The sequence below is a fragment of the Populus trichocarpa genome, chromosome 10 (assembly GCF_000002775.5).
Source record: "Populus trichocarpa isolate Nisqually-1 chromosome 10, P.trichocarpa_v4.1, whole genome shotgun sequence".
NCBI lineage: Eukaryota > Viridiplantae > Streptophyta > Magnoliopsida > Malpighiales > Salicaceae > Populus > Populus trichocarpa.
In genome coordinates, this window is record NC_037294.2 from 19,739,384 (window position 1) to 19,765,700 (window position 26,317).

Consider the following 26,317-nt stretch of genomic DNA (forward strand, 5'->3'; position numbering starts at 1 on the left):
GAGGGCTGCTATATAGCGTGTGTTATGATTTTTTTGCCCTCAAATCACCGTTATAATATCACGTTGACCGTAAATCTTGTCACACATAAAACAAACATCTACGTGAAATTGAGTTTTAGGATCTAAAACCCGTCTAAAATTATCAAAAACTTAAAGAATTGGAATTTTTTTATTAAAAAAAAAACATCTAAATCCTCCTACAAACTTAAAGAATTAATAAAAAACCGTCGTAGATTTTACGTGTTTAGGTCCCTTCAACCACAATGATCATGTTTAGGTCCCTTCAACCACAAGCACCACCGTCGTAAAAAACGTATTTCCACAGCCAAATCTCGATAAAATCCAAACCCTGTAGAATTTTCACCATATTATCAGATTCAACTTCCTTAAACACAGTTTACGGGAGAACGGAGAGAATTGAAGGGAGATCAGATCCTTGGGAAACCCAACTCCTCACTCATCTTGCACAGTAAACAATGATCGATCTTGAACTCTGCAATCATCTACAGGAAGGGAGAAAGAGTGACAAAGAAGGCGCTTCAAGCTTGTTTATTCTTTTGAGATAAGAAATTGAACCATGCACGATGCCGGTAGCTCACAAGGAAATGTCAACACTTGTCTGACCACACGCATACTGTAGACGCTACCTTACCTGGCCAGACCCCGTCGCCCAGGGATTACAATTTAATTAGAATTTGATAATATCATCTCAACTAACTTGAATGAATATTCTTTTTTAAACAGTTGTATTGCTTCATGGAAAATAAATATTGTATATATTAGGATATTTAATTTGAAATAAATATTATCAAATATGACTCGAAACCCAATCTAATATATTTATATTTTGAATATGATACAATATAAAGATAATGCATATATTAAATAAATATATTTTTTTATTTTTTATTAAATAATAAATATGGATTGAATATCGAAAAGAGAAATAAATAGTGTACTCATAGTTACCCCATGTACAACGACAGATGGAGTCAAAATAAAAGAAAACTCGGTCTGACGTGTCGTTACCATTACTGTCATTGGACAGTAAAGTCTTTCGATTGTAACAGAACATGTTCTCTTTCTCTCTGGCCAGTAACGACCGCGAATCACGCTTCCTCGAAATTTCAATCTAACCTTGAACACTATATAAGTATATGCCCTGTCTCTCATCATCCGCTGTCCTTAAATCGCTTCAAAATATCACAACAAAATATTTTTTCCCTCAAATTATTTCATCAGCAAAAGTCTACGTGGTAATTAAATCTCAATTTCCATTCGCTTTTATAGGGATTTTTGGTTGTCTGGAGAAAAAATAATGGTCATGGGATTGAGAGATTTTGAGATTCAGATCCGAAGTTTTGTTTTTAATTTTTTCAATAACTGGTGGGGTATGGTTTTTCGTTGATTTGAAGCATTGTACATTTCGTGTTTTTGAAGTCTCATTTAATTTATGCGTCTCTCCTTTTCTCTCTCACTAGCTGGTGTTGTTTGTTGGTGTGTTTATTATCATGATTAGTTGTTAACCATCTATTTTTTAATCTAATTGGTTACAATCGAGTTCTTTATATAAAGCTGTAGTCTTTGAGTTTCATGACTCGCAGCGAAAAAAGTTTGAGATTTTGACTCTATTTTTTCACACCACTCAGGTGAACTGGATTTATTATCATGTTTTTAATTGAAACTTGTTGGCTGGTTTGATTTAAGGTTTTTGATTTGTGGGTTATTTATGAATGTGAGGATTATGCAATGTTTTGTTTCTGGGTTGTTTATAAAATTTATGGTGGATTGATTTTATTTTTTTTAATTTTCATGATTTTCAGAAATTGGACAAGAATGTCTAAGGAAGCATCGAATGGAGATCACAATTCTGCAGCAAAAGCTCCACCAACTCCATCTCCTTTAAGATTTTCTAAGTTCTTTCAGGTATAACTATTTGGCAGTTCTTTTTTCATTTTTAATTGGCGTGATCTCTCTTTTTTTTCCTTCCTATTTGGTACGATCCATGATCCTGAATGACACAAATCGTGATAAATCTTTTTCAACCTACATATTGATACCCAATTTGGGATTTACTTTTTCCCCCCCCTTTAGTTCTAGTCTTTTTGGGTAGCAATGTAACTCCTCTTGTTGCATTGAGTTTTGGATTGTGAGAAAAAGAAGTTGTAATAGCAAAATTGAGTGCTATTTAGTTGATTCTGAGAAAATGCTTGCCACTGCCAGATCACGTTTGATGAGATGGTTTCTGTTTTACAGATCGTGTACTTATGCATTAGCACCTGATCTTATTTGAGATTGTTTTTGGTTATGCTCGAGGGTGATTGTTTGGTAGTATTATCAGAAACAAATATTTTTTATATGATTCTTCATTATTTTCTTTTTCCTTTTGTTGGCAGTCTAATATGAGGATTTTGATAACTGGAGGAGCTGGATTTATCGGCTCCCACCTGGTGGACAGGTTGATGGAAAATGAAAAGAATGAGGTGAGCACATTTTGTTTCAAAATCATCTGAAGATTTACAGGCTTTTATCATCTGGCTATGGGTGTTTTGCTTTAATAAGAAAATACAGTTGCTCAGCCAATAAAGAAAGGAAAGCATTTCCACTCATGCATAGAATGTAAAAACAATTTGTAAATAACATTTGAATTTCATGGTTGGTCTATTCTAATAATGTTTATTATGCCTCTTAGGTTATCGTGGCGGATAATTATTTCACTGGCTCAAAGGACAACCTAAAGAAATGGATTGGTCATCCAAGATTTGAGCTCATTCGTCATGGTACTGCTGATTTTGACTTATGCGTCTAGCAGTTCAAAGCCAATGCATGTTGATAATGTCTTAATTTCTCTGTTTTCCATTAATTGAGGGCCGTGTTGATGATGCTTTATTTTTGTGCAGATGTCACTGAGCCATTGCTAGTTGAGGTTGATCAAATTTATCACCTTGCTTGCCCTGCTTCTCCAATCTTCTACAAATACAATCCTGTAAAGGTATGCATGTGTATATCATTCTCTTTTCCCTTTCTATATATTTTTTTCTCTCCTCCCTCCCTCTCTAGTGAAAGCAGTTCTCTTAAGTTCTTCTAACTGTGAGCTACCCTGATTTTGACCGTTGCATTGCCATTTGACCTGTAAAATTGCTATGCATGACAGACCATAAAGACAAATGTGATCGGGACATTGAATATGTTGGGACTTGCCAAGCGAGTTGGGGCAAGGTTTGAGACCACAATACTATCTCTTAGTTAATAATTATTCATAATGTATGATCCCCTGTTACTGATGCTTCAATAATTGACAAACAGGATTTTGCTTACTTCAACTTCTGAGGTCTATGGAGATCCACTCATCCATCCTCAGAATGAAAGCTACTGGGGAAATGTCAACCCAATTGGTGCGTTTAACTGTTCTTAGATTTCTATTAACTTATAATATGTGAAGTAATTCTCTTTAAAGGTTTTTCATGCAACTTCGTAACCTTCTTTTTATAAAATCTTAGCGTGCAACTTAGTATGGGGTAGGGGATGAGCTCTTAGCATTTAATATGTGAAATCTTCTCTTCCAGCTGTTTATTTGATTGAAGATGCCATATATACTAAATTTCAGGAGAGCTTTAGTGTCTGGAATTTTACTACATGGAAAATATTTTTGTTGTCATTCTCTATTTGAAAAATGCAAATTGTACATTAACTTTTGCTGATGTGTTGGTAAAATTTTGCAGGAGTCAGAAGCTGCTATGATGAAGGAAAGAGAGTGGCTGAAACTTTGATGTTTGATTACCATAGGCAGCATGGGATAGGTATATAGCTTTTGAAGTACGTTCTTTGTTTGTGATTTTCCCATGTCTAAAATATCTAAAATAAAATTTGTTCCTCTGCAGAGATAAGAATTGCCAGAATTTTCAACACTTATGGACCCAGAATGAACATTGATGATGGTCGTGTTGTCAGCAATTTCATAGCCCAAGCCATCCGGTAAGATGTTAAAACAACAGCTCCTGTAGTTGTTTGAAACGGTTAAGCCTGTTGGTAATTATATTCTTGTTGCAGCTTTACAACTAAATGCCAATTGCTCTGTGAATTTATGCAGTAACGAACCTTTGACTGTTCAAGCACCTGGAACCCAAACCCGGAGTTTCTGTTACGTGTCTGACATGGTAGGCAAGAAATTGTCCAGTGCTTTAAATGATGGTAGACGATTTAAGTTGTCTTGATTGGGTCTTAATATTAGTATTCCCCTAAATTCTTTATTATCAAATATTTGAAGGTTGATGGCCTTATCCGACTAATGGAAGGAGAGAACACTGGGCCCATCAATATTGGAAATCCAGGTTATTCCTCAAGCTCTGTAACAAATCACTTGGTGTTCTTCAATGACGCATTTCATGAAAAAAATGGAAACTGTTTCCCATATTAATCCAATGCTTGATTTTTCAGGTGAATTCACCATGATCGAGCTTGCGGAGAATGTCAAGGAGGTTAGTTTCAATTTGTCTGCATCTCCTCCTGGATGTGAATCTGGCTTAGTCTATTTTCTTTTTGTGGCACATTGCTTCTTAGTCCTTATCATGGCGAGTTGTATTTTCCACGTGTGGGGTTTACTGGCTATGAGTTGAAAACAAAAAAAATAAACATTTTATTCAAATCAAACTTTTCATACATAAATTTGGCTCTTTGATTAACCTTATCATGTTCATTGCCAGCTTATCAATCCTGAAGTAAAGATCATATCAGTGGAGAACACACCAGATGATCCTCGTCAGAGGAAGCCAGACATCACAAAAGCAAAAGAATTGTTAGGCTGGGAACCAAAGATCAAGCTGCGCGATGGTCTTCCTCTCATGGAGGAAGATTTCCGACAGAGGCTTGGAGTTCCCAGAAAGAACTGAACCAAGTGAATTTGTCTGTAGCAGCTATTCATGCTCAGCTTCTGGGTTCCCTTACCCCCCCGGGGTCTCATTTTTCTTTTTATCCTATTATATTATGATTTTGAATAAATAGTTGGAATTTTTATAATTGGAAGGAGCCAATCGCATGATGTGTGGAACTTATCAACTCCTGTTGCAGTGTGAAGGATTATGGCATAATACAAGGAAATTAATTTTGCCCTTTTGAGTTTATAGTTCTTCTATTTGCTTTCCAAGTGCTTACTGCATTTCTAGCTATTCTGGAATGAATATATAAGAATGAAAAGACCAGGTGACGGTGGAACGGATTGCCTTGCATTTTTCATAGCTTCCTCCACAGCTAGTCTTACCCCCTTGAGCCTGTTGAGGTAACATTTATTTTTTTAAAATATTTTTTACAAAAATATATTAAAATTAATGCTTTTTAACATAAACATATCAAAATATCTAAAAATACAAAAATTAATTTAAAAAAATACAAAATTTTTGGTTTTTTTTTTAAATGTAAAAATAAAAATGCTTTTTAAGCTGCTTTTCCGGAAAGTGGTTTTCGGAAAATTACTTTCCAAACTTTCCGGTGTTTGTTTATCATTAGAAAAGTTGGTCAACGGAAAACATTTTTCAGTCAAAGAAAAATTTGACTTGATTTTCAGGAAAATGTTTTCCTTTTATTTTGGGCGGAAAACACTTTCCGGAAGTTGTGAAAAATTTAGAAATATCATATTATTTGCTGATTATATCAAATTTGATCCTCAAACTTTTGATTGGTATATATATTTTGTTTTGACTATTTGTTTTTCAATTTCATCCATTATAATTTAATTTTTCTGTTAATTTTGGTCTTCATTTTTATAATTGTTATTTGTTTTTCCCTTATTATTTTTTAATTGAAATTTTTTATCTATTAAATTTGGTTCTTATTCTTTTGATTGTTATTTATTTTATTTAAAATAATTTATGAAATGTTAATTATTATTATTTTTATTTTTTTATCTTTTAATTTTTTTTATTTTTTAGATTTGATTTCTATTATTTTGATTATTATTTATTTTATTTGAGATAATTTATGAAATTATATTTTTTTTCAATTTTATTCTCATTTAACTTTTTAATTTGTAAGATTTGTTCCTCATTATTTTAATAAACTTGAAAAAAATAAAACATTAATAATTTATTTTCCAGCTCATTTTCCATGACATAACTAAATACTGGAAAATATTTTCCAACTTATTTTTCATTACACTATCAAATATTAAAAATAATTTATTTTTTAAAAAATTATTTTTAAAAAAATTATTTTCTATCAAAGAAATGAGTTGGTGTTTTTGTCTCGAGCCCAGATTTGTATTCTCTAACTTCCCTGACAGTCTACATCGTTAGCTTCCAGTGGCAGTTCATTTTCACATTTTTCAGTGACAACTGACAAGTCAATTTTTGGCTTTGGACTCCTGCAAATGAAACTGATTTTCTAACATTGAAAATAATAATAATATATAGACCCCCGCGCGCGCGCACCCGACTGATCTTGCACGTCAATATAGACTAACAATCAGCTTGTCCTAGCCTACAAGTTGAGTCCAACCTAACCAATCTGTTGATATTGTAAAAAAAAAAAAAAAATCAATTCGTCCAATTCCCAATTCAATATATACAGAATCTATAAAAATTAAAAATATTACATTGCAGCTACGATTATCTCTGGAAAAAAGTTTAAGAAAAGAAAGTATACTTACATTATTTACAAATTAAAACTTTAGGATTATATAAAAATACGATTGAAATTGTATTTTTTAAATATTTAATTTTTTTAATAAAAAATTTGATTGCGATTTAAATGTGAAAATTAATTTTTCTATGTTATTGGATCATTTTGATATACTGATATAAAAAATAATTTTTAAAAATAAAAAAAATATATTATTTTAATTTATTTTTAAGTAAAAATATGCTTTAAAAGATAATCACTACCACATTCACAAAAACCTTTTTAAAATCCTCAATAGAAAAATTTAATGAATAAAATATCTTCTATGATTTCAGTGTAATTAAATTCACGAGATTGTAGAAATCATAACAATTAATCTTGAAAATCTCTTAATTCTTATATAGTAAATAATGTTGTCAATTTGAATTCCCAGCTACCGTTTTTTAATTTTATTTTTATTTGTTGGGGTTGGGCAATTTTCTTTCATGGAGATGGCAATACAGAAGGATGCCACAGAGCTTAATTATGGCAGATCAACAGAACAGATTGCGCATGAAGAACAGTTACAACAGTAAATACAGAATAAAGATGCCTTAATAGAATAAATCACAGCCTGGAACAAGGAGATTCTGATTTCCCAGCCAAGTACAGGTATATAAACCAGACTTTGTCACTATAAACTAATTAACAAAATACAAATAGCAGGCAAGAGAAGCTGGTCAAGTTAGCATGGTAATACTATGGCCCAAGATGTTCATCAGGAATCTACATCCTCCAAAGATGGCTCAAATGGTTGTTGTTCATAGCATTTCACACACAGATGATGATGATATCCTTTCCATCTCTGGTCATGAAGATGGCTCCCCGGTGCTGCGGATCGCACACCAAGCCTGCAAGCAGCTACAGGCATTGATCTCGGAAGACCTCTACTTGTGTTGAGGTTTACAAAAAGTTAAGCTGTCAAGGCTTATTGCAGGGAGCATAAGTTGTTGGCTGGAGTTGTTCAGCGAGCGCACTGAGCGGAAACAAGTGCATGCAGCATCTATCCCGAAAATTGGTTCAGATGAGACATCATCTAAAAAGAATGATCTGCTCTTGTTGTTTCCTAGAGAGATTGGAAGCATTACTTCTCAAAAAAAAAAAAAAATTGTGGATGCATGGGATGGGTGCAGCATAAGCTCTCTTTTTTCCCTTCCTTTTCTTTTTCCCTTTTATTTTATTTCTAAAGAGAGTTATGGATGGATGGATGGATGGATGGGATTGATATGGATGTCTGTCTGTGCTCAATATGATAAATTAAGAAGCCATCAACTAATATTAACAAAATATAATAAGGAAATCAGAGACTCCGTGGCTGGTAATTAAGAAGTGCATGATAAAAGAGCAACGGATGAAAGTTCATTTATAGGGCAAATTTCTTTCTAGCATCTGTGTAACTTCTGGTGCCATTTTTGAAAATCCAACAAGATTGGCTATGTATGGTATGACAGTGTACCAACTACCAAGTGACATGGCTTTCAATTAATAAGATTTGAAATGAGATTTCTAAGCTTCTGCAGCTACTTGAGCCTGAGGTTTTTTCTGCTTGCTTTTCACAGGCTTCTTAGTTGCTGCTTCGTCTTCCAGTTCTGTTTTATTCTCAATCCTTGCAAAAACTGGTTTAGGTTGAGCCATGACCTGACCACCCTTCAGGCCACCCCACTTTGTCCCGCTCTACAATGCAAAAGCATAGGATAAATTAGTAACTCAACTAGTTGACGTACTTGCATACATTGAGATTGTGTGCAAGTGTGTGTGTGTGTTTGTGAAGAGAGAGAGACCCAGGTGACTGTGTTAAAATGGTCCTTCGAGTAGCCAAGCTGTTCATATATTCTCCAACAGAAACTTGGGGCAACAGGGGATAAAGCAATTGCTACGATCCTCATTGCTTCCAATATAATTACAAGATCCTGAACCATAACAACCAAAAAGAAAGCAACAGTTAAAAACATATCTAGGTCATTAAGTTGACAAGCCATGATTACCTTGTTTCATACCATTGAATGCTGGTAAATAGAATTATCTGGAACAACAGGTTAACCCATTGTCTTACGATAGAATATGTAACTAGAAAGTCCGGACATTCAAGACTGAAATATTTCTTCTCTAAAAAATTGGGTAACTTCTTTTTTTTCAAATGATGGCCAGACCAAATTACGCTGAAGATGTTTTTGCAAGAAAAAAAATTTAACATGCGAAACCTTTGCAGCAGCTTCAGAAGCAGCACCCCCTTGCTTGAAACGGGTCCAAGGTGCATTCTCATCCATGTAGGCATTCCCGGCATTACCAATCTCTAGTACAGCCTCGCAAGCCGACGATAGTGAGAGATTTTCATAATGAATTCGAGCCTTTTCAACCTACAAATGCGACTGTTTGGATCAGATTAAAAGAATTGTTGTAAAGTGAATTAGGATTGCGCAGCAACAGTCAGGGAGAGTGAGTTTCCAGAGAGAATCCCAAGGCACAAGTAATAAAACTAGCTAGTGTGCAAAAATCATAGATTACTTTGATAGAAACAACCAAGAACTCTCCTATGCCATTGAATGGGAACCTCTTAACACTCAAAATGAATGTCTGAAGTGCTTTTAGATACAAAAAATATATTGATTATTAATATCTAAGCACATTTTTGGAAGCAGGGTTTATATAGATCCACTATTCTTAAATTTACTGTCAACTAATTGATATTCATTGACTGCTCGCAAATATCATCATGGTCTATTAAAGTCCCGCAAGCTTGATGCATCTTTATTACAGCATCTAGAGTTGGCTGAAATTATGCTGCAGTCAAGGTTTACACTAACAGTCCTAGAATGAGAAATTGGGATGACAATAAAAAGTTCACCATATTGCTAAGCTGCAATCAAGGTTCCTGGTGAGGTTATGTTAGAAGCACAATCAAACTCTACCATTTACATTGGAAAAGCAAGAGTTCATCCAACATGCTGACTACATTAATATCACAAATTTCATGCAGCCTTACCAATTTCTCAATGGTGTCCTTCAATGCATTTCCTTCAGCCGCAACAGCTGAATCAACCGCCAACGTTGATTGGCAGTTCTTTTTAAGAAGTCCAAGTGTGCGATTAAGAAGGTTTCCTGTACAGAATGAGTTAAGACCACACACACCTTTTTAAAATGGAACAAAACCATGCACTTGGCAAAATCAGAAAGGCTAGAATAAAGTTATAAATATTCAAACTAGAAATACCTATGGTATTTGCGAGATGTGCATTGACAATATTGATGAAACGTTCTTCTGAATAGTCCCCATCACTACCAAATTCCACCTCTCTAAGGAAGAAATACCTAACCGCATCTGACCCAAAGTTATGAACCAACTCATTTGGTTCAAGCGTATTCCCCAGTGACTTCCCCATCTTCATACCATCCTATAATTTTCAAAATAAAAAGCATTGCTGCATGAAATAAAATTAGATGTAAGAAAAAAAAAACTAATGACTGGCTCGGCTCACTCAGGCAACACTGTACTAAAGCCAGAATCATATTTTACATCCAAAAATATACATTGACATAACTTCAAATCTCAAGGCATTTCAAATACATGAGAGAGAATCAGCTAAGAAAATGAAGAACATTTCCTTTTCTCTCTTTCTCTTTGTGGATAAGTAAATTTCCTCTACAAAAAATGTCAAAATTACTAGTACTAGATTATCCATCATTAATTTTGTTGATATTTTCTTGATAAAGAACTCATCCTAGAGCCAGCCAACCTCATTTACTTCCAGAGTGTAGGCCCAAGTGCTACCTTATATGCTGGTTAGCATTTAACACTTAATAAGATGGATTGAAATAGCTTTACTCTGCCACCCAATATGATATCCAGACTTAAAGCACTGGTATCTCAATCTATATTTAGATTAACATCTACAATGTACGACCACCCTCCTGTAACTTCCACTACCCAATCTTCTACCTTTCATAGATCATGATTTCCAGCAAGATCCCCACATTATTCCTACACATCATCTATTGAAATTAATTCCAAAGGTCCACAATTTCACTTTGGTATGTCTTCACATCAATTCAATACAGAGAAGCAAATTCTAAAAGAGATTAAGCTGCTAACTTGTGGAAAGAAAGGAAAAAGGAGAGAGAAAGAACTCAAACATTGCCCAGGCCCTAAATAGATATAGTTTACATCATAACGGTGGAGAAAAAGGGCCCAGCACCGTCTGTTTAAGTTGGAAGGTCATTACCCTGCTATTATCCTGCTGTGTGGATTCTTAGGAGGGAAGGTAACCATTCAGAGATTTTGTATGAAGTGGTGTTCTCAAGCCTCAAGTCCACCACAGCGGTAGAAGTTATTAGGAAGGTCTAGCAAACAAAGCAAACCATACAAAGAAGTTTAAATAAAACAATGCAGTATACTAGGTTTCGACATTAATACCTTTGTCAAAAATCCATGCCCAAAGACCTTCTTAGGAAGGTCTACTCCAGCAGACATTAGCATAGCTGGCCAATAAACTGCATGAAAACGTAAAATGTCCTACAGAAGATTAACAGAATCATGAGAGGAATAGCATTGATATCAACTGAAGTCTGCAGAGATATATCTGGAGAAAGAAATCAACCATTTGGGATCAATGAATAACTTAACAAGTTAATAAAAGGATAAAAGCAATAATCACCTAATAACAAAGAAAGCAAGAATTAAGGGAGAAAACAAAATAAGCAGGGAAAATCTCTGGATAGAGGCATACACGAAAGTAAAACAAGAAAATGGATTCTTATTCGAGGTTACAAGAAACTTCAGTAGGAATAGGATATGAACAAGCCTATTAATCTACTTGCAAAAGAATTCAACTTATATTAAAATTGTAATACGTATTATTATTTCAAAATTCAACCTTTTGAAAGCCAAGAACTGCCAATTTTATTAACATTTCTTGTCAATGCTAAGATGTAAATTCTCATACCCCTGACCCACCAGTCAGGAAAAAAAAATATATTGTTAGATGCTCATAGATGCTAACTTAACACAAAAATTGCTAAGCATTCATAAATGATAGCTGATGCGGGAAGTAAAGAGGGTATTTTATTTATTTATTTATTTTCAATTTAGTATTTCAGAGCTTTAAATAAATAATAAGTAAAATCCCTTCTTTTCTTGCTCATACAGTTCTTATGTTTTTATCTATAATTTAGTATTTGGACAACAAATCAACTCTGCATAAATGTACAACATGTGCAGGATTAATAGGAATTGTTTATTTATCAGTCCAAATAATAACATAAGAATCATAAACCATAGTATAATCATGACGCAGTCCAGAAGGATGGAGAAAGGAAAGAAATGATACCAAGTAAATATAATAATATATGGAATTTTGTTAGCTATGACAGTTTCAATGCTAATTTCACTTAGGGAACAAGGCAAAAGTTTGATAAAGTTTATAGATAAAAAAAAACATCAAGAGCAGAAAAAGTAGTCAAACCTTGCCAATCAAATGTAGTGAAGCCGGCCAGCCAGAAGAAACAGCAGTTTGTAAATCTGGTTGCTCATTTTCCGCTGATAGAGCTGATATATAGCTGGTCAATAAAAGGTAAAATTCAGTCAAACAGAAAACAGGCAGAAACAAGGTAATTGATACTCTCCAACTTTTGCAGTCAATAAGTAATAACAAAGAAGAAGGCATACATGAAGCATACTTATAAGATCATCAACAAGTAATCAGAGAAAGAACACAAATCAGGGTGAATACCAAAACTTTACCCAAGTAAAGCATCAAACCAAACATATATAGTCTGCTTATTGTCATTAGGAACAGGAATGCCCCAATCCACTGATGCACGAGAAATTGAAAAATCTTTCAAACCACTTTTGATCCAACTTTGTACCTGAAAGTATTGGTAGCAATAATGAGAATTTGGAAGAGTGTCATGCACAGGGTAAAATTTATGTAAACACCAAGTTAATGGAATTTCAGACGGCTTAAACAACAAACTGCCTGGCAGAAGAAATTACTTTTAGGTTCTAACACAATATAAGAAATTAAATCACAAACTAAAAGACAGTCAGGTTCTTGTGGAACTACTAGATTCCCGGTGCATTGATAACATGAACAGGTGCACCAATAACTGGCAGAAGCACCATATGAACATTAGACTGCAATAACCAAATATTGGATTTGCTTTCAGATCAATGTCCAGAACACTTCAACTGAAAGATAAAAAAACACATATCTTAAAGAATTGAACTTGGCACACCATGAATATAACTGTTCCTAGCAATCAGGCCAGAGAACTCTTGAAACAGTATTCCTTGTGGGTTAGCTTCAACAGGAATCAACTTTTTCTTTTCATTCCCCAGCAAAAAATTGATAGATTACATATCACTATTTGACATTCACATGACATGAGAATATACAACAATTTCATCAGCTCCTTTTTTTAAAAAAAAAAAGTTTTTACAGTATTTATAGTAATCTAAATCATGTGAAGCAAGAGAAAAAAAGAAACTGCTTTGTTTCTAACCTCATTCAAACGAAATGGTGGCTGCACAAATTTCGGATTCTGTGTCAAATTTTCTTCTAATTGTTTTTGGTACTTCGATAGGGCAAAGAAGTAATTATCCTCCTTCCGCTCAATGCATGGCTTGAGGTGTGTAGGACAACATTTGTTATCAAGTAGCTCCTTCTCATCCTGTAGAATTTACAATGCTAATGTTGTCATTCGACCACAATACAACATCAGAGAATAGATAGAAACGCAAAGGCACTACCTTATACTCCTCACAGTTGACACAGTACAATCCCTCATAATCAGCTCGGTAAATGTCACCCTTGGCAAGAACCCTCGAATAAAATTCCTTTACTATTCCTTCATGCTTAGGATCAGTTGTCCGAATGAACTTATCATAAGTAATCTCTAACTGCAAACCAGAAAAGGCACAAACTCGCAACCATTAGAACATTTACAATGATCAAATTACTAAATTGAAGGAGCAAATCATCCTAGTCGAAAAAGCTTACATCTTTCCAAAGTGTCTTGTAAGCTTGAGATATGACATCACAATGCTCACTCGGTGTGGAACCAGCAGCAGCAGCAGAAGCAGCTATCTTCTCCCCGTGTTCATCCGTTCCAGTTACAAATATAACTTTCTTTCCTAAAAGCCTCTGCCATTTATATAAGCAGAAATAATCAACCCTTTCGTACAATCTATTAAACCAACTTTATAAAAATCCGGATAGAAAAGAGATAATAACATCTGTCAAAACCCCAACAATGAAACTTCTTTTAATGAATTCAATTGGGCATCTTAATAATCAGGGGCAATCTAACGCAACCATGAGCATAAAGAATCAAACTTTATAGCTAAAAAATATTAGAAAGAAAAATTTCACTAAATCCCATTAAAAAAAAAAACTGCATAAAACATGAAATCAAACCTGAAATCGAGCAATGGCATCAGCAGCAATAGTGGTGTAAGCACTCCCCATATGAGGAGGTGCATTAACGTAATAAAGTGGAGTTGTAAGGACAAAAGTCTCAGCTGCTTCACTACTTTGCATATGATTATTGCTTATTGCACAAGTGCAAAACGTGGGTCTCCTTAATTTACGAGGAAAGATGAGATTTTTAGAGAAATTAATACCGGTCTTGAAATGGGTTGTTTTTGCATTGATGGAATAGTTTAAAGGGTTTAGGAGACAGAGTGTGTTTTGTACAGAGTAGTTGATTCTAGCTGCCATTTCTCTTTATCTTCTAACTGCAAAAAAATACAATAAAGTTTCAATCTTTCTTAGTATTCTATTGCAGAGAACAACAAGGTTATCTGCAGTGGTGGATCCTCACAGGGACAGGGGAAGGCAGCAACATACCCTCCGAACCATTTTACAGATTTAAGTCCCTATCGTTTCAAATAATTCGATTTTTTCCCTAAGTCAAATTTATTTGTAATTGGACTCCTTGATTTCAACTTAAGAAAAATGAAAGAACCACTGTTTTTGGCCCTTCATATTTGTGGAAAGTGGTATTCATATCCCTTGTATTTCAAAAGTGGTCAATTGACACAAACATTGCAAGAAATTGATGAATCTGTCCCCACCAAGTCTGCCACTAGACCCTTCGAAGGGACCGAGATTAAACTTTTTATGAATATAAGAATTTTAATTTAACTTTTCTATGAAACAGTTCAGTGTTAGTTGAAAGGATTGTTTTGACGCCGAATAGTAATAGGAACAAGTGCCTCAGTCCGAGAACGAGGGATATTCTCCTACAAAGTTCAGTTCGATCCCTAATCTGTAAGCCATTGCAATTTAATCTCTTTTTAATTGTGGAATAGATTGGCCAGCCTTGTGTCTATTTTGGAATCGATAAACAAAGTTTAAAAGCCAGAGGTATAAGATGATCAATTCTCACAAACACGGAGGACTAAAAATATATTTTATTTGAAAATATTATATTTAAATGATTTTCAAATTGTGTTTGTTTTTTAAAATAATTTTTATTTAAAAATATATTAGAATAATAATTTTTATTTTTAAAAATAATTTTTCACATCAAAACAATAAAATAACTCAATTTTTTTAAAAAAAATCAAAATTCATAGAACAACTGTTGAAATACAGTTCCAAACGATTGTTGGAGTAATTTTAAATGTTTGAAATTGTTCACAAAAATTATCAAACTTCACATCTGCTTTTCAGTTTGATTTACTTGGTTAATGAATGAGTTAGATCAAGGATTTTAACCACTCAATTTTAATCCAAAATTAGTAGCTTGGTTCCAAAGTTTTTCTCTGACACTTTTCTCTTTTAGCTTTTTAATCTGATTAACAGAATTAACTACCAAGAAAACACCTAAGCAACTACCGTATCTACTTTTCTCTCAAATTTCCCCCTCTTGTTTATCAATCAGAGAGACAGAACTCTCTCAACATCAACCATCAAGAAAATAAAGAATCTTTGACAGTACTCTTTATTTCTCGTAGAACCCTTCAACAGTCTTAGTTTTCATAGCGAGCAGTTACCTGATCAAGTGATTCTAGACATAAAAGATGGCTGAAAGTGTGAAAAAGAATCGTGTTCCAGAAGATGTGTTGATAGATATTCTCACAGCATTACCTATCAAATCCTTATTAAGATTCAGATCTTTATCAAAATCATGGAACTCCCACATCAGTGACAAAGACTTCATCAGTGCCTATTTGGCCCAACCCAAACCATCGCTTCTCCTTCGTCGATGGCAAAATCGTCAAGAATCCTACTCTCTGCATCTCGATAATGAATCTTTAGATAGGAGCTTACAGTTCCAGAACTTGCCCTTTCGGTGTGAAGCTGATTGTTTTGATATAATAGGTTATTGCAATGGAGTTGTATGTCTTTCAGATATTCACCAAGGTCGCACTACGAGTCTTATTCTGTGGAATCCATCAATTAGAAAACATTTGAATCTAGCACTTCCATAGTTATGCGGTCCACACAGTGCTACTTGGGGTTTTGGCTTTGATTTACCAAGTAATGACTATAGGGTTGTTAGAGTTGCGAGACAAGTTTCATCTAAACGCGAATTCCCTATGGAGTTTCAGGTTTTCTCGCTTAAAAGAAGATACTGGGAGCGCATTAATTTTAGCCCTACTCTTTGTCCGTTTTGCGTTGTAAGAGTTCTGGTTATTGCAATCAGGTTGCTTTTAATGGCATCCTTCATTGGCTTGTATATCGTGAGGAGAATGACAACCGCCGGAGTTTTGTTCTTTCTTTTGATTTAAGTAATGATAAGTTCGGGGAGATAATGTTGCGGGTGGCCACTCAGTGGATGGTGATTTCAGAGTTTGACGACTCCCTTGCGGCGCTTTTCTGTAGGTGCGCTGCCAAGTATGTTGACGTATGGTTTATGAGAGAATATGGAGTGAGGAATTCATGGAACAGACTATACACGGTTCAAGTAGATGGATTCACGAGGTCAATGGTTTTCAGGAAGAATGGTGAAATATTAATGAGAAAACATGGATCGTATGAGGTAGTTTCATGTGATCCACAGACTCGAGCAAGTCGTAATTTTAGGGCTACAACAATGAGACTATGTAGAATATTTTGTTCAGAGTCTAAGTTTACTTAATGAATCAAATGAGATCGACTCAGGAGAAAAAAGAAGAAGCAAAAGGTACGAATCACTTCCCACCTTTTGGCAATTCGATCTCTTGTTTCTCTCGAAGTATTCACTATGCTTTTGAAACACTTGAAAATAAGAATTTGTGATTGGTGTTATATTTGAAACAGCAGAAGGTCATCTGGATTAACAAGACTCCCTATTACTCAATAAGTATTTCCAACTGCTGAATCATGTTTTTCAAATTTATTCCATCCGGCATTTACCAGTACTGGTATTCTTTCTGTTTTGTGCAAAAAATACTGATTATTATGCTCTGTAAGTCCTTATGCCATTCTCTATACAAAATTTGCTAGGAGGTATTTGCTACATTCATCTAGATGATGAGTGCACACCAATGCGAAATTATGTAAGATCCAAGCTGAAAATTGTTTCTTCACATGTATATAGCTAAATGTTTCTTCACATGTATATAATTGTTCTTGATTGTAGGTTGGATGGACAGATGAAACTATTTCTTGGTCTACGATGATAGTTTTGGCAAATTCTGCAGAATTATATATAATTTGCCATTACCTGGTGACTGGATAACAACTCAAATTATGCGCAAGACTGCATGGATATGCTGACATTGATGATACAAGGTTTTTTTACCGTTGTTGCTTTCTTCTGTCTCGAAGATTGTGAGTGATTTTAGACTTTAGTTTGAACGGTAAGCATGTTAGAAATAAGTAGAAGATATTTGTAACCTGAGTGACAGGACTGAGTTTTCATAACGGTGAACCTATGAAGGATCCACAACTTTACAGGCACGCGATTGGCTCTCTTTAGTATGCAAGTCTCGCGAGATCAGATAATGCATACTCAGTAAATAAACACTGTCAATTCATGTCTGCTCCTCATACTCTTCAATGCCAAGCTGCTTCTTTTTTTCCTACTTGATATTTACTCAATTGCATCAATTGAACTATTGTTCAAGGAGAGATTGAATCTCTATTGACATATAAATTGATCAAGAACACGGTTTTCGTTGTATTAACACAGTTTTAGTGTTAATACTAATAGCTAGCTAGAGTCTGTGGGTAATTTAGTCTTCTGGGCCTCCCACTTAATTTCTACACCAGAGAAAGAAGAAGGAGGAGGAGGAGGAGAAACCGTAACAATATTAACCAATACTTATTCTGAATTTCAGACTGAGAATGAGAAACAAAACGCTCTCTAACATCAACAACAAACAGTGAGGACCTTTCTCAATCAAGTGAGTAATATCCGAGAGAAGACAAATTAACAAAATCTTTGAGACTCTTTCTCTCTTTCAAAACCTTTTTGATCGCACCAAGAAGCGAAAGAAAAGACTTGAGACCCTCTCTGCTGTTTCTCCCACCTTTTCCCTTCTTTCTCGACATCAACCGCCAAGAAAATACTCACAGTTCCGTCCCTGAACGTTTTGACATGAAGAGAATTATTGCAGGGATGTCAATTTCAGTTTCTAACAACTCTCTTACTGTGAATCCCTATGACTGTCTGGATGGCAGTCTGAGTTTTGAGATATGGATGATGAGCCAATATGGTGTGAGAGAATCATGGGCCTTACAATTCCGTATTCACGAGGAATTCCCACTTCCTTATTTTAGACTACGTTAATCCGAGAAACAATTGTAACTACCAAGAAAACAGCCCCAGCTGACTACCAGAGAAATGACTGAAAATCTCTCTCCCTGAACCTTTATTCTCCCCTACTATATCTCTCACATTTTCGTTCTTGTTTTTTCAATCCGAGAAACCAAACTCTCCATCAACATAAAAAAAACCAAGAAAACGCTACAGAAAACAATCAGTGAGAGAACTTTTTCTCCGTCAATTCATCTCCTCCACCAAACCAAGAAACCAAAGAAAAGAATCAAAGATTCTCTCTGTTTCACAAAACCTTTAATCCTTATCAATAAACACCACCAAATTGCCGCACACACTTTACAAACTCCGCAAGCAGTCTTTGAATAGTAGTTGAAGTTGCCTGATAGCGTTAGACATATAAAGGTGGCAGAAACGATGAAAAAGGATGGCGGTCTTCCAGAAGATTTGTTGATCACGATTCTCATGGCATTACCTGCCAAATGTTTAGTGAGATTCAGGTCTGTATCAAAGTATTGGAACTCTCTCATCACTGGCGCTGAATTTATCAGTATCCATTTGGCCCAGGCAAAGCCATTGCTTCTCTTTCATCACCACAACCAGTCTTACTCTCTGCGTTTGGATAATGAGTCTTTAGACATGTGGTCAAACTCAGAGTTCGAGTTGCCTTCTAAAAGAGAAGATGATGACTTCCAAATAATTGGTTCTTGTAATGGAGTTATATGTCTTTTAAATAGCCCGCAAGATCATGGTCACAGCATAATTTTGTGGAATCCATCAATTGGAAAATCTTTGAATCTTGTACTTCCGAGGTTATCTGATCCTTTCCACGGTATTTTTGGTTTTGGCTTCAATCGGCAAAGTAATGACTACAAGTTTGTTAGAGTTGCCACACCTCACTACCCAGTTGGATGCCAGGTTTACTCGGTCAAAGAAAGATCTTGGAAGGCCATTGATGTTAGCCCTGCTCTTGGTTACATTAACCCCATACCTTCAGTCTTATGGGGACGTTCCAGTTCTTATAACTATGCTTTCCTGAATGGGGTTCTTCATTGGCTTGTGGACAGAGAGGAGTTTGGCAGTAGGTTTGTGCTATCTTTTGATCTAAGAAATGATTCGTTTGGGAAGATGATGCTGTCTCCATATTTAGCTAGCAAACTCGATGAGTGGATGGCAATTTTGGTGTATGATAACTCCGTTTCTTTGTTTCTCAACGACCTCGATACCAAGTATATTGAGATATGGGCTCTGAAAAAATATGATGCAATGAAATTATGGGCCCGAAAACTCAGGATTAAGGCAGTCGGAATAGGATTGGCAATGGTCTGTAGGAAGAATGGTGAAATATTAATGACAAGATATCCAAGTGACGAAGTGGTTTCATGTGATCCTCAGAGGAACGAAATTCATGATCTGCAAAATTTAGGGCTAAGTGACTATGCTGATTCTTATGTGGAGAGCCTAGCTTTACTTGATGAATTAAAAGAGGAGACTGAAAAAGAAAACGTAGAGATCACTCACTCAGCCACTTTTGCAATTCCATCCTTTAAATGCATTCATTAGACAAGCATGAACACCTGCTAAGATAAGGTATCTATGCTAGTGCCCTCGTATCTTTTGGGATTGATATGATCTGTGATTGCCTTTTCCCTTCATCTTTTTCTCCATCATTGTGACGATGCTGTTCTGTTTGAACTATGAATTTAAGCCACGAATGTGCTTTCTTCCTCCCTTTCCTTTCCTTTCCTTTCCTTTTACTCTTGTGGTTGACAAGACATTCCTATTTTCCTGTTACTGATAATGAGTATTCAAACTGTCGAGCTTGTTTTCAAAATTCATTGCATCAGTCAGCTACTAGTTGGTTCTTCATGTTTCATGCTAAAGATATTGATTAATTATTTCTGCTCTGAGTGATTCTGTAAACAAAATTTACTTTCCCATGTTTGCTACACAAAGCAAACTAATAAAACAGTTCCGGGTGATCCACGACTTTTACATGGTGACTTGATAAATGATAGCAACTCAAATTGGGTGCAAGCGTGCATCCGGTTCCCTGGCGCGTAGGATTAAAGTTTTTCCTTGGGACTAATCTGGGAAGACAATTTTCCAGACTTCTTGGTGATTTCTATTTTTAAAGACTTCTTGATGATGCGAATTGAGTTGGGAATCTTAGACCAAAATAGACTCAGCTGAAACTTGCAGGATAAGTCGGTTCTTTTTTTATTTGATGATTACTACTTTTTAACCTAAGAAACCTATAATGGTCATGGTTAAAATGAAAAGAAATTTGTTTGGTTTAAAAGAAAGAAGGGGATAAAAAAGTGGAAAACAGCATGTATAAAAGATTTTTTCCTTTTCCTCTTATCTGACGAGAACTGGATTTTTCCGACCTAGGGATCGAATAATTTCCGAGCTTCCCCAAGTAAATTTATGCGCCCAATATTAAGTGAAAAGGCAAAAGCCCATTCAATCAAACATTACGAGCCAAGAAGAAGTGCACAATCACCCTCCAGAACGGATGGTCAATCCCTGGCACAATCTTGGAAACTAAAAACGGTTTTATTTTCAGAAGGTGCATTTATTTTCACACTTGCATGTTACATTGCAGGGGCTAACAGCAGTAGCATGCAATGAATCGTTTCAACTAGACACAGCCCAATTTTCCAGAAGTAATCAGTCTATTTAACCATACCATAAAGTGACTGAAACAAAAATTCTTCAAAATAATAAGAAAAAGGATGAACTCAAACAAAGCTAAATGTCTCCAGATTGAGCATTGATCTGGCACCTGGGGAGCAAATTTCCAAATTCACCTGCGAAGGCGTGGTAAGCATTATTAGAAGCGAGGGTTGGTTCCAGGTTTGTTTTTCTGGGACTAGAGGCACGCAACTTTCATTTTTACTTTATCAAAAAGCCTGATTGAAGGCACCTTTAACTACTATTTTCTTGTTGGGTTTGGTTATTCTTTATACATATGAGAAGGAGGCAAAGGAAGCGCAAAAAATTACCAGAAGCCTGCTCATCTTGAACTGGATTTGTGAAGCATCAGTGCCTGAAAGAAAACATGTTAGCAAGGTCAAGGACTTTAGGCTGGAACAAAGCTATTACGAAATGATCCACTTAATTTCTCGTCTTCTTTTCTCATGTATAGAGTCATTTGGGTCAGTTCATAACTTGTAATAGAAGAGGAAAGTGCCCCAGTTCTCTGAATTAGTAGCACCCATTTTAGACTAGTTGCAGAAATAATTTCTTTTGTTTCAAATATATAAATATATATTAAAAGTGCGCATGCAAGAAGGTTGTACACAAATCTAGTAAATCCATGACAACACAAGAATTTGGCACAGACAAGCATCAACAAAGTATTGCTTCCCGAGTTCTAAAATGAAAGAGTTTGGATTCAGATATGTATGGCAACTGACATATTTTCTGAAGTATTTTCTTGGCACCAATTTTTTTTTATCAGTGTTTTTCATAATTTTATTATCTTCATTCCAGAATTACATTAAAAAAAAAAACCCCAGAAACCATAAACTTAATGTATTTTTAACAGGGAAAAAACATTTTTAACCATGCACAAAATAAAATGTAGCTAGATCAGATATGATAAATCGGGACAAGATTATTTTCTATAAAGAGGCGCAACGAAGATTTTGTCATTGAATAGTAATTGAAACTACTACCATTTTAAACGCATCATAATACTGGAAAATGATCAGGGAGTTGGGTCATTGAAGCAGCCGAAAACTCTCTAGAACTATATTGGTGAAAAGAAAAAAACCAATGGAATTGATTCAATCAACATAACCGAAAATAATGTTTTGAGGTTTAACAACTATGACTGGATATCAGCCAAATTATCAAAAAAAAAAAGATGAAGAAAAAGAAAAATCTTTATGTGTGGGTAGAAAAAAAAGAAGAAAACTTTTATTCGATCCCCATTCTTGACTATCGATATTTATCCTAGCCTTAATTATGCATCTAGCAAACCAAAACTAACAATGCCCCAATTAATAATGTTGTAATCTACACACGCTGGAGCTACATCTATTATTCAAACTTCAGCAAAAGAAAGAAAATGAAGTGGAAATATCATGATCTAGGGTTTCAAGCACGCTTACCTTTTGTGCCTCTGCACAAATGGAGAATTCTTCGCATCCTCCTCTGCAAAAACACGGATATACTACATTACTCTTCAGTTATTTATACCCAAAGCACAAATAATCAGATTTCGTGACATTTATATTTATTTTGCTCAACGTAATTCTAATTGATTGCGATAAAATAGCTTAATTGAAACAAAAATTAATAGGTTAGGTCTGAAATCGTAAGGGAGAGGGAAGGGAAGGGAAGGGGTTACCGGTGAGGCTGAGAGAAAATTTGGTGATAAGAGTGCCAGTGATGGCAAAGCCGGCAAGGAAAGGCCAGTTACGGTTCCATTCTCTCCTGAAGAAAACTGGCCATGGATCGAACTTCCTCATCTTTTTCGATTCTCTCTTCTACGCCAATATCTTTCAGTGGCTGCGACTTATCGATGGTGATGCAGAGGAGGTCTGTTTGGTGATTGACAATGCTTTAGTTCTTATACCGGGTTTAAGTGCAACCCCGTTCTGGGCCGCAGTTAACGCAGGGCGGTATGGGGCCAGCTTTCTGATGGCTTTGTTTTATTGGGCTTTAGGTACTTGCTATTTGGGCATGTTTTATTTTATTTTATTAAAATTTAATCTTTCCTAAAAAATAGTTTTTTAAAATATTTTTTATGAAAAATAATTTTTTAAAAAATAAATAATTTTTAATATTTGATGTCGTCATGATAATGATTTGAAAAATATTTTTTTATTGTTTATCTATGTCATAAAAAATAATTTGTTAAATAATTTATTAATATTTTAAAAAATTAAGGGATAATCTTTATCCAGAACTGAGATGACAAGATTAGTTAGTCTAATTAGACTCACACTTCATGTGTATTTGCATCAATAAACATGAGTGTAAAGTAAAATGATAATGGAGATCAAGAGAGACAGAAAGTTTATTTTCATATAAATCTATCAGGTTTCATCTCCATTTTCATCTACATCAGAAGTATTTTTCAACACTTCATACCCTTCTTTGTATATGTTTAGAAATGACTTTCCATTAAAATTTTAATTTTTTCTATTTAAAATTAATTTTTTTAGTTTTTTTAATTGTTTTGATATGCTAATATAAAAAATAAAATTTTAAAAATAAAAAATATGTTATTTTGATGATTTTTAAAACAAAAAACACTTTAAAAAATAATTGCTACCACACTTCTAAATATTAAAACCTCCATTAAAGATTCATATAGTTTTGTTAATAGTTAATCCATGTTAAATAGAATACATATTCCATTAAGAAAAAATATTTTGCGTTTATTAAGCCAATTTAATTAAAGTAGTCTTAAAAGATCACATATTTGTTTCAGATACATATAAAAAAACCTACAAGTATAATAAATTGTTTTTGCATATAAATTCAAGTATAAAACTCTCTTTGATTGGAATATATCACACCCACCACCATGTTCGAATGGATTAAATATATTTTTTTACTCGTCTTTATCCCTGTCTTTTTTAAAGCATGAATCTCTTGTGTCCGCTTTCGTTTTGATAAATAAAAGCAAATATTCATTCAGGAAGCGGGTATGATTAGAGGAAGTTTTCCGTCCGTAAACGAGCCGGAATGGTCAAGGACACGGGAAGGGGATGCATCCTCCCGTCCAAACCCGTCTCTTCACCATCTCTGATCCAAGTCGTGTTTTTCCATGCTATCCCTGGGCAGTTGAACCATCGGCACCCACGATCTCTCAGGCTCGGCATTGGATGCCGAACCCCTGGCCTAACCACCGAACCTCTTGCCAAGTGAAAACTTAATTACGAGGGATTTAGTTTAATTAGTTAGATTTTAAATTTAATTTTAAAAATTATTAATTGAAGTATCACAAATCTTAGAGTCATTAAAAATTTATATGATTATTAACTTTGAAATTTCAAAAAATTAGTGAAGGTACTGATTTAGACATCAATTGTAAAAAAAAAATGAACCATTCCCTTCTTTTTTAAGGGAAAATTACAAATGTATCATTTTATATACTTTTACACTGTCCAATTGTATTGTTCATGAGGTGACCACTGACCTTCACCGAGCGTGACATTAACTTTATCTATAGGAAGGGTTTGGGACGAAGTTTGCTTGGTAATGCAGTAAGTGTTTTTTATTTAAAAATAAATTAAAATATTTTTTTAATATTTATTTACTATTGACTTCACTACATCAAAATTATAAAACAAATATTAAAAAATAATTTTTTAATATTTTATTATGTCAAGTACATTTTTAAACCTTATCAAAAACACAAATTAAAATGCAATGTCAAGCAGGCTGAAAAGAAATCAACTGGAAATCCAGGCATGGCCGACGTATCTATCAAACATGCTTACGGAACGACAAGAACCCAATCAATCAACTCCAATTATCTAATGAATGATTTGTGTCAAGTTGCACTTGTTCTGTCGGGACAGATTCTTTGAACATAATTATAGAAATTAAAAATAATACCCATCAAGTTGTGGCACGAAGCCACGAATGCGACCGTTTTCCTTTTTGATTTGATTATCATGACTTTTTCTTAATAATTTAAATTATTCACAATTATCCTAACATGTTTATTATAAAATTTGTACTCGAAATAATAATATGAATAACATGCTCACCTGACACCTAAACCACGCATTAAAAATCATATTATTTTCATAATAGATGGCACATACGATTTAATATAATAGCAACATACGTTATCACTTGATTGTTTTGTCAGTGCGAATATAATAATAAATATATGTCTGAGCATGTAGTAAATATTTTTAAAAAAATATTTTTTTATTTGAAAATATATTATTTTCATAATAGATGGCACATACGATTTAATATAATAGCAACATACGTTATCACTTGATTGTTTTGTCAGTGCGAATATAATAATAAATATATGTCTGAGCATGTAGTGAATGTTTTTTAAAAAATATTTTTTTATTTGAAAATATATTGTGTTTTTTATTTAAAAAATTAATTTTTACAATAATAAAAATCTCAAAAATACATGAAAATGGCTAGTTGTCCTCTTACAATTTACCACTTTTAACAAATATTACGTGGTTGCCACGTGTGGTTATTTTGGGTGGAATCAGACATTAGCCTGACTTGTTATTGACATCACCTTAACTCGTTGAAGTGATCGAAATGGACGGTCTCTGTCTCACCCCTCTAACCATGATCAGAATTTGTCTGGAAGCATGACATGAATCTACTCCTGTGGGGGTGGCAGGATATAAAAAGAAAATCAAAGAATAAGCAAGGTGAGTTGATTTTTATTCTTCAAAAATTAATAATCTTAAAAAATTGAATTCAAATTACATTCTTGTTATTCAAGGATATATAATATATTGCCAAGAACATGCACTTGTAAAACTACAAAGATTTTTCAGCTAGACTCGGTGATAAAATGTAGAAAAAAGTATATTTTATATAGACAGGTTGATCAATACTCTACATAAAATATTCTGCAAAATATTTTTTATTTCACTCCGGTTGATGAATCATGATTAATCCTTTGAATACTTTGCCTTGCAAAATAATTAATAAAACGAGAGGCAAGTGTTTTAACAAAAGCTTTTTTTAATGTTGAATTTATTCGGAAACTAGAGATGGATGACCTATTTATAATATTTTTTTATCAATATGAATATCTAGACCAGCTTATATGCATCTCGATTAATTCTACGTGCCTTCAAATTAATAACCTTATAAGTTTTTAGTGGCATTGAGAGGATTAAAACTCGTGATTATTGAGAAATAAATTCAAAACCTAACCAATTAAGTTTTCAAATTTTATTAGCACACAAAAATTACTGATCAACAAATTCTAAAACCTATTTCT

At 34.2% G+C, this 26,317-nt stretch overlaps 5 protein-coding genes and 1 long non-coding RNA gene across 9 annotated transcripts; 3 read left to right on the plus strand and 3 right to left on the minus strand.

Annotated features, from left to right (window-relative positions):
• The first annotated feature begins 1,046 nt into the window (after nucleotides 1–1,046).
• On the plus strand, nucleotides 1,047–5,118 carry LOC7458154 (UDP-glucuronic acid decarboxylase 6). Of its 4 annotated transcripts, none has more exons than XM_052456853.1 (13): nucleotides 1,047–1,153; nucleotides 1,824–1,926; nucleotides 2,397–2,483; nucleotides 2,693–2,780; nucleotides 2,901–2,992; nucleotides 3,155–3,219; nucleotides 3,307–3,395; nucleotides 3,723–3,800; nucleotides 3,882–3,975; nucleotides 4,091–4,157; nucleotides 4,268–4,331; nucleotides 4,438–4,478; nucleotides 4,704–5,118. In XM_052456853.1, the coding sequence occupies exons 2-13, from the start codon at nucleotides 1,837–1,839 to the stop codon at nucleotides 4,887–4,889; spliced, it is 1,041 nt and encodes a 346-aa protein (XP_052312813.1). In that variant the 5' UTR covers nucleotides 1,047–1,153; nucleotides 1,824–1,836; the 3' UTR covers nucleotides 4,890–5,118. The 4 variants fall into 4 exon arrangements, with proteins under 4 accessions (XP_052312813.1, XP_002315231.1, XP_052312815.1 ...); XM_002315195.4 differs by having other exon boundaries at nucleotides 1,049–1,256; XM_006378662.3 differs by lacking the exon at nucleotides 1,047–1,153 and adding an exon at nucleotides 1,485–1,649.
• Nucleotides 5,119–7,988: 2,870 nt separating this feature from the next.
• LOC7489580 (methionine--tRNA ligase, chloroplastic/mitochondrial) lies at nucleotides 7,989–14,505 on the minus strand. Its single transcript, XM_002316260.4, has 12 exons — nucleotides 14,064–14,505; nucleotides 13,647–13,790; nucleotides 13,397–13,546; nucleotides 13,150–13,317; nucleotides 12,389–12,513; nucleotides 12,111–12,204; nucleotides 11,063–11,161; nucleotides 9,863–10,043; nucleotides 9,635–9,750; nucleotides 8,853–9,008; nucleotides 8,433–8,561; nucleotides 7,989–8,325 (listed from the first exon to the last, which is right to left on the minus strand). Exons 1-12 carry the CDS (start codon nucleotides 14,364–14,366, stop codon nucleotides 8,158–8,160), a joined length of 1,833 nt encoding a protein of 610 aa, XP_002316296.1. The 5' UTR covers nucleotides 14,367–14,505; the 3' UTR covers nucleotides 7,989–8,157.
• Nucleotides 14,506–15,673: 1,168 nt separating this feature from the next.
• On the plus strand, nucleotides 15,674–18,369 carry LOC127905870 (F-box protein At3g07870-like). The gene is made up of 4 exons (XM_052456495.1): nucleotides 15,674–15,991; nucleotides 16,085–16,204; nucleotides 16,300–16,490; nucleotides 18,261–18,369. Exons 1-4 carry the CDS (start codon nucleotides 15,674–15,676, stop codon nucleotides 18,367–18,369), a joined length of 738 nt encoding a protein of 245 aa, XP_052312455.1.
• LOC7489581 (F-box protein CPR1) lies at nucleotides 18,296–20,046 on the plus strand. The gene has a single exon (XM_024610418.2). The coding sequence runs from the start codon at nucleotides 18,775–18,777 to the stop codon at nucleotides 19,918–19,920; it is 1,146 nt and encodes a 381-aa protein (XP_024466186.2). The 5' UTR covers nucleotides 18,296–18,774; the 3' UTR covers nucleotides 19,921–20,046.
• Nucleotides 20,047–20,897: 851 nt separating this feature from the next.
• Nucleotides 20,898–21,411, minus strand: LOC7489582 (uncharacterized). Its single transcript, XR_002984034.2, has 2 exons — nucleotides 21,366–21,411; nucleotides 20,898–21,170 (listed from the first exon to the last, which is right to left on the minus strand). It is a non-coding gene; the product is annotated as an uncharacterized LOC7489582 (long non-coding RNA).
• Nucleotides 21,412–22,474: 1,063 nt separating this feature from the next.
• Nucleotides 22,475–22,931, minus strand: LOC127903893 (ATP synthase small subunit 6, mitochondrial-like). Its single transcript, XM_024609737.2, has 2 exons — nucleotides 22,718–22,931; nucleotides 22,475–22,521 (listed from the first exon to the last, which is right to left on the minus strand). Exons 1-2 carry the CDS (start codon nucleotides 22,836–22,838, stop codon nucleotides 22,475–22,477), a joined length of 168 nt encoding a protein of 55 aa, XP_024465505.1. The 5' UTR covers nucleotides 22,839–22,931.
• Between the last annotated feature and the right edge of the window lie 3,386 nt (nucleotides 22,932–26,317).

Bases quoted from the DNA above. Each gene is read 5' to 3' on its own strand.
- LOC127905870 (XM_052456495.1), top strand. From the start codon at position 15,674: ATGGCTGAAAGTGTGAAAAAGAATCGTGTTCCAGAAGATGTGTTGATA. The intron at 15,992-16,084 runs GTATGTCTTTCA...GCACTTCCATAG, and splicing joins TAGGTTATTGCAATGGAGTT to TTATGCGGTCCACACAGTGC. The intron at 16,491-18,260 runs GTATGTTGACGT...TCTGGATGGCAG, and splicing joins TTCTGTAGGTGCGCTGCCAA to TCTGAGTTTTGAGATATGGA.
- LOC127903893 (XM_024609737.2), bottom strand. From the start codon at position 22,838: ATGAGGAAGTTCGATCCATGGCCAGTTTTCTTCAGGAGAGAATGGAAC. The intron at 22,522-22,717 runs GTAACCCCTTCC...GTGTTTTTGCAG, and splicing joins ATTTTCTCTCAGCCTCACCG to AGGAGGATGCGAAGAATTCT.
- LOC7489581 (XM_024610418.2), top strand. From the start codon at position 18,775: ATGAAAAAGGATGGCGGTCTTCCAGAAGATTTGTTGATCACGATTCTC.
- LOC7458154 (XM_052456853.1), top strand. From the start codon at position 1,837: ATGTCTAAGGAAGCATCGAATGGAGATCACAATTCTGCAGCAAAAGCT. The intron at 3,396-3,722 runs GTGCGTTTAACT...AAAATTTTGCAG, and splicing joins GGGAAATGTCAACCCAATTG to GAGTCAGAAGCTGCTATGAT. The intron at 3,976-4,090 runs GTAAGATGTTAA...GAATTTATGCAG, and splicing joins TTCATAGCCCAAGCCATCCG to TAACGAACCTTTGACTGTTC.
- LOC7489580 (XM_002316260.4), bottom strand. From the start codon at position 14,366: ATGGCAGCTAGAATCAACTACTCTGTACAAAACACACTCTGTCTCCTA. The intron at 13,547-13,646 runs GTAAGCTTTTTC...TCTGGTTTGCAG, and splicing joins ACAAGACACTTTGGAAAGAT to TTAGAGATTACTTATGATAA. The intron at 8,562-8,852 runs GTTTCGCATGTT...GTTATGGTTCAG, and splicing joins CTTCTGAAGCTGCTGCAAAG to GATCTTGTAATTATATTGGA.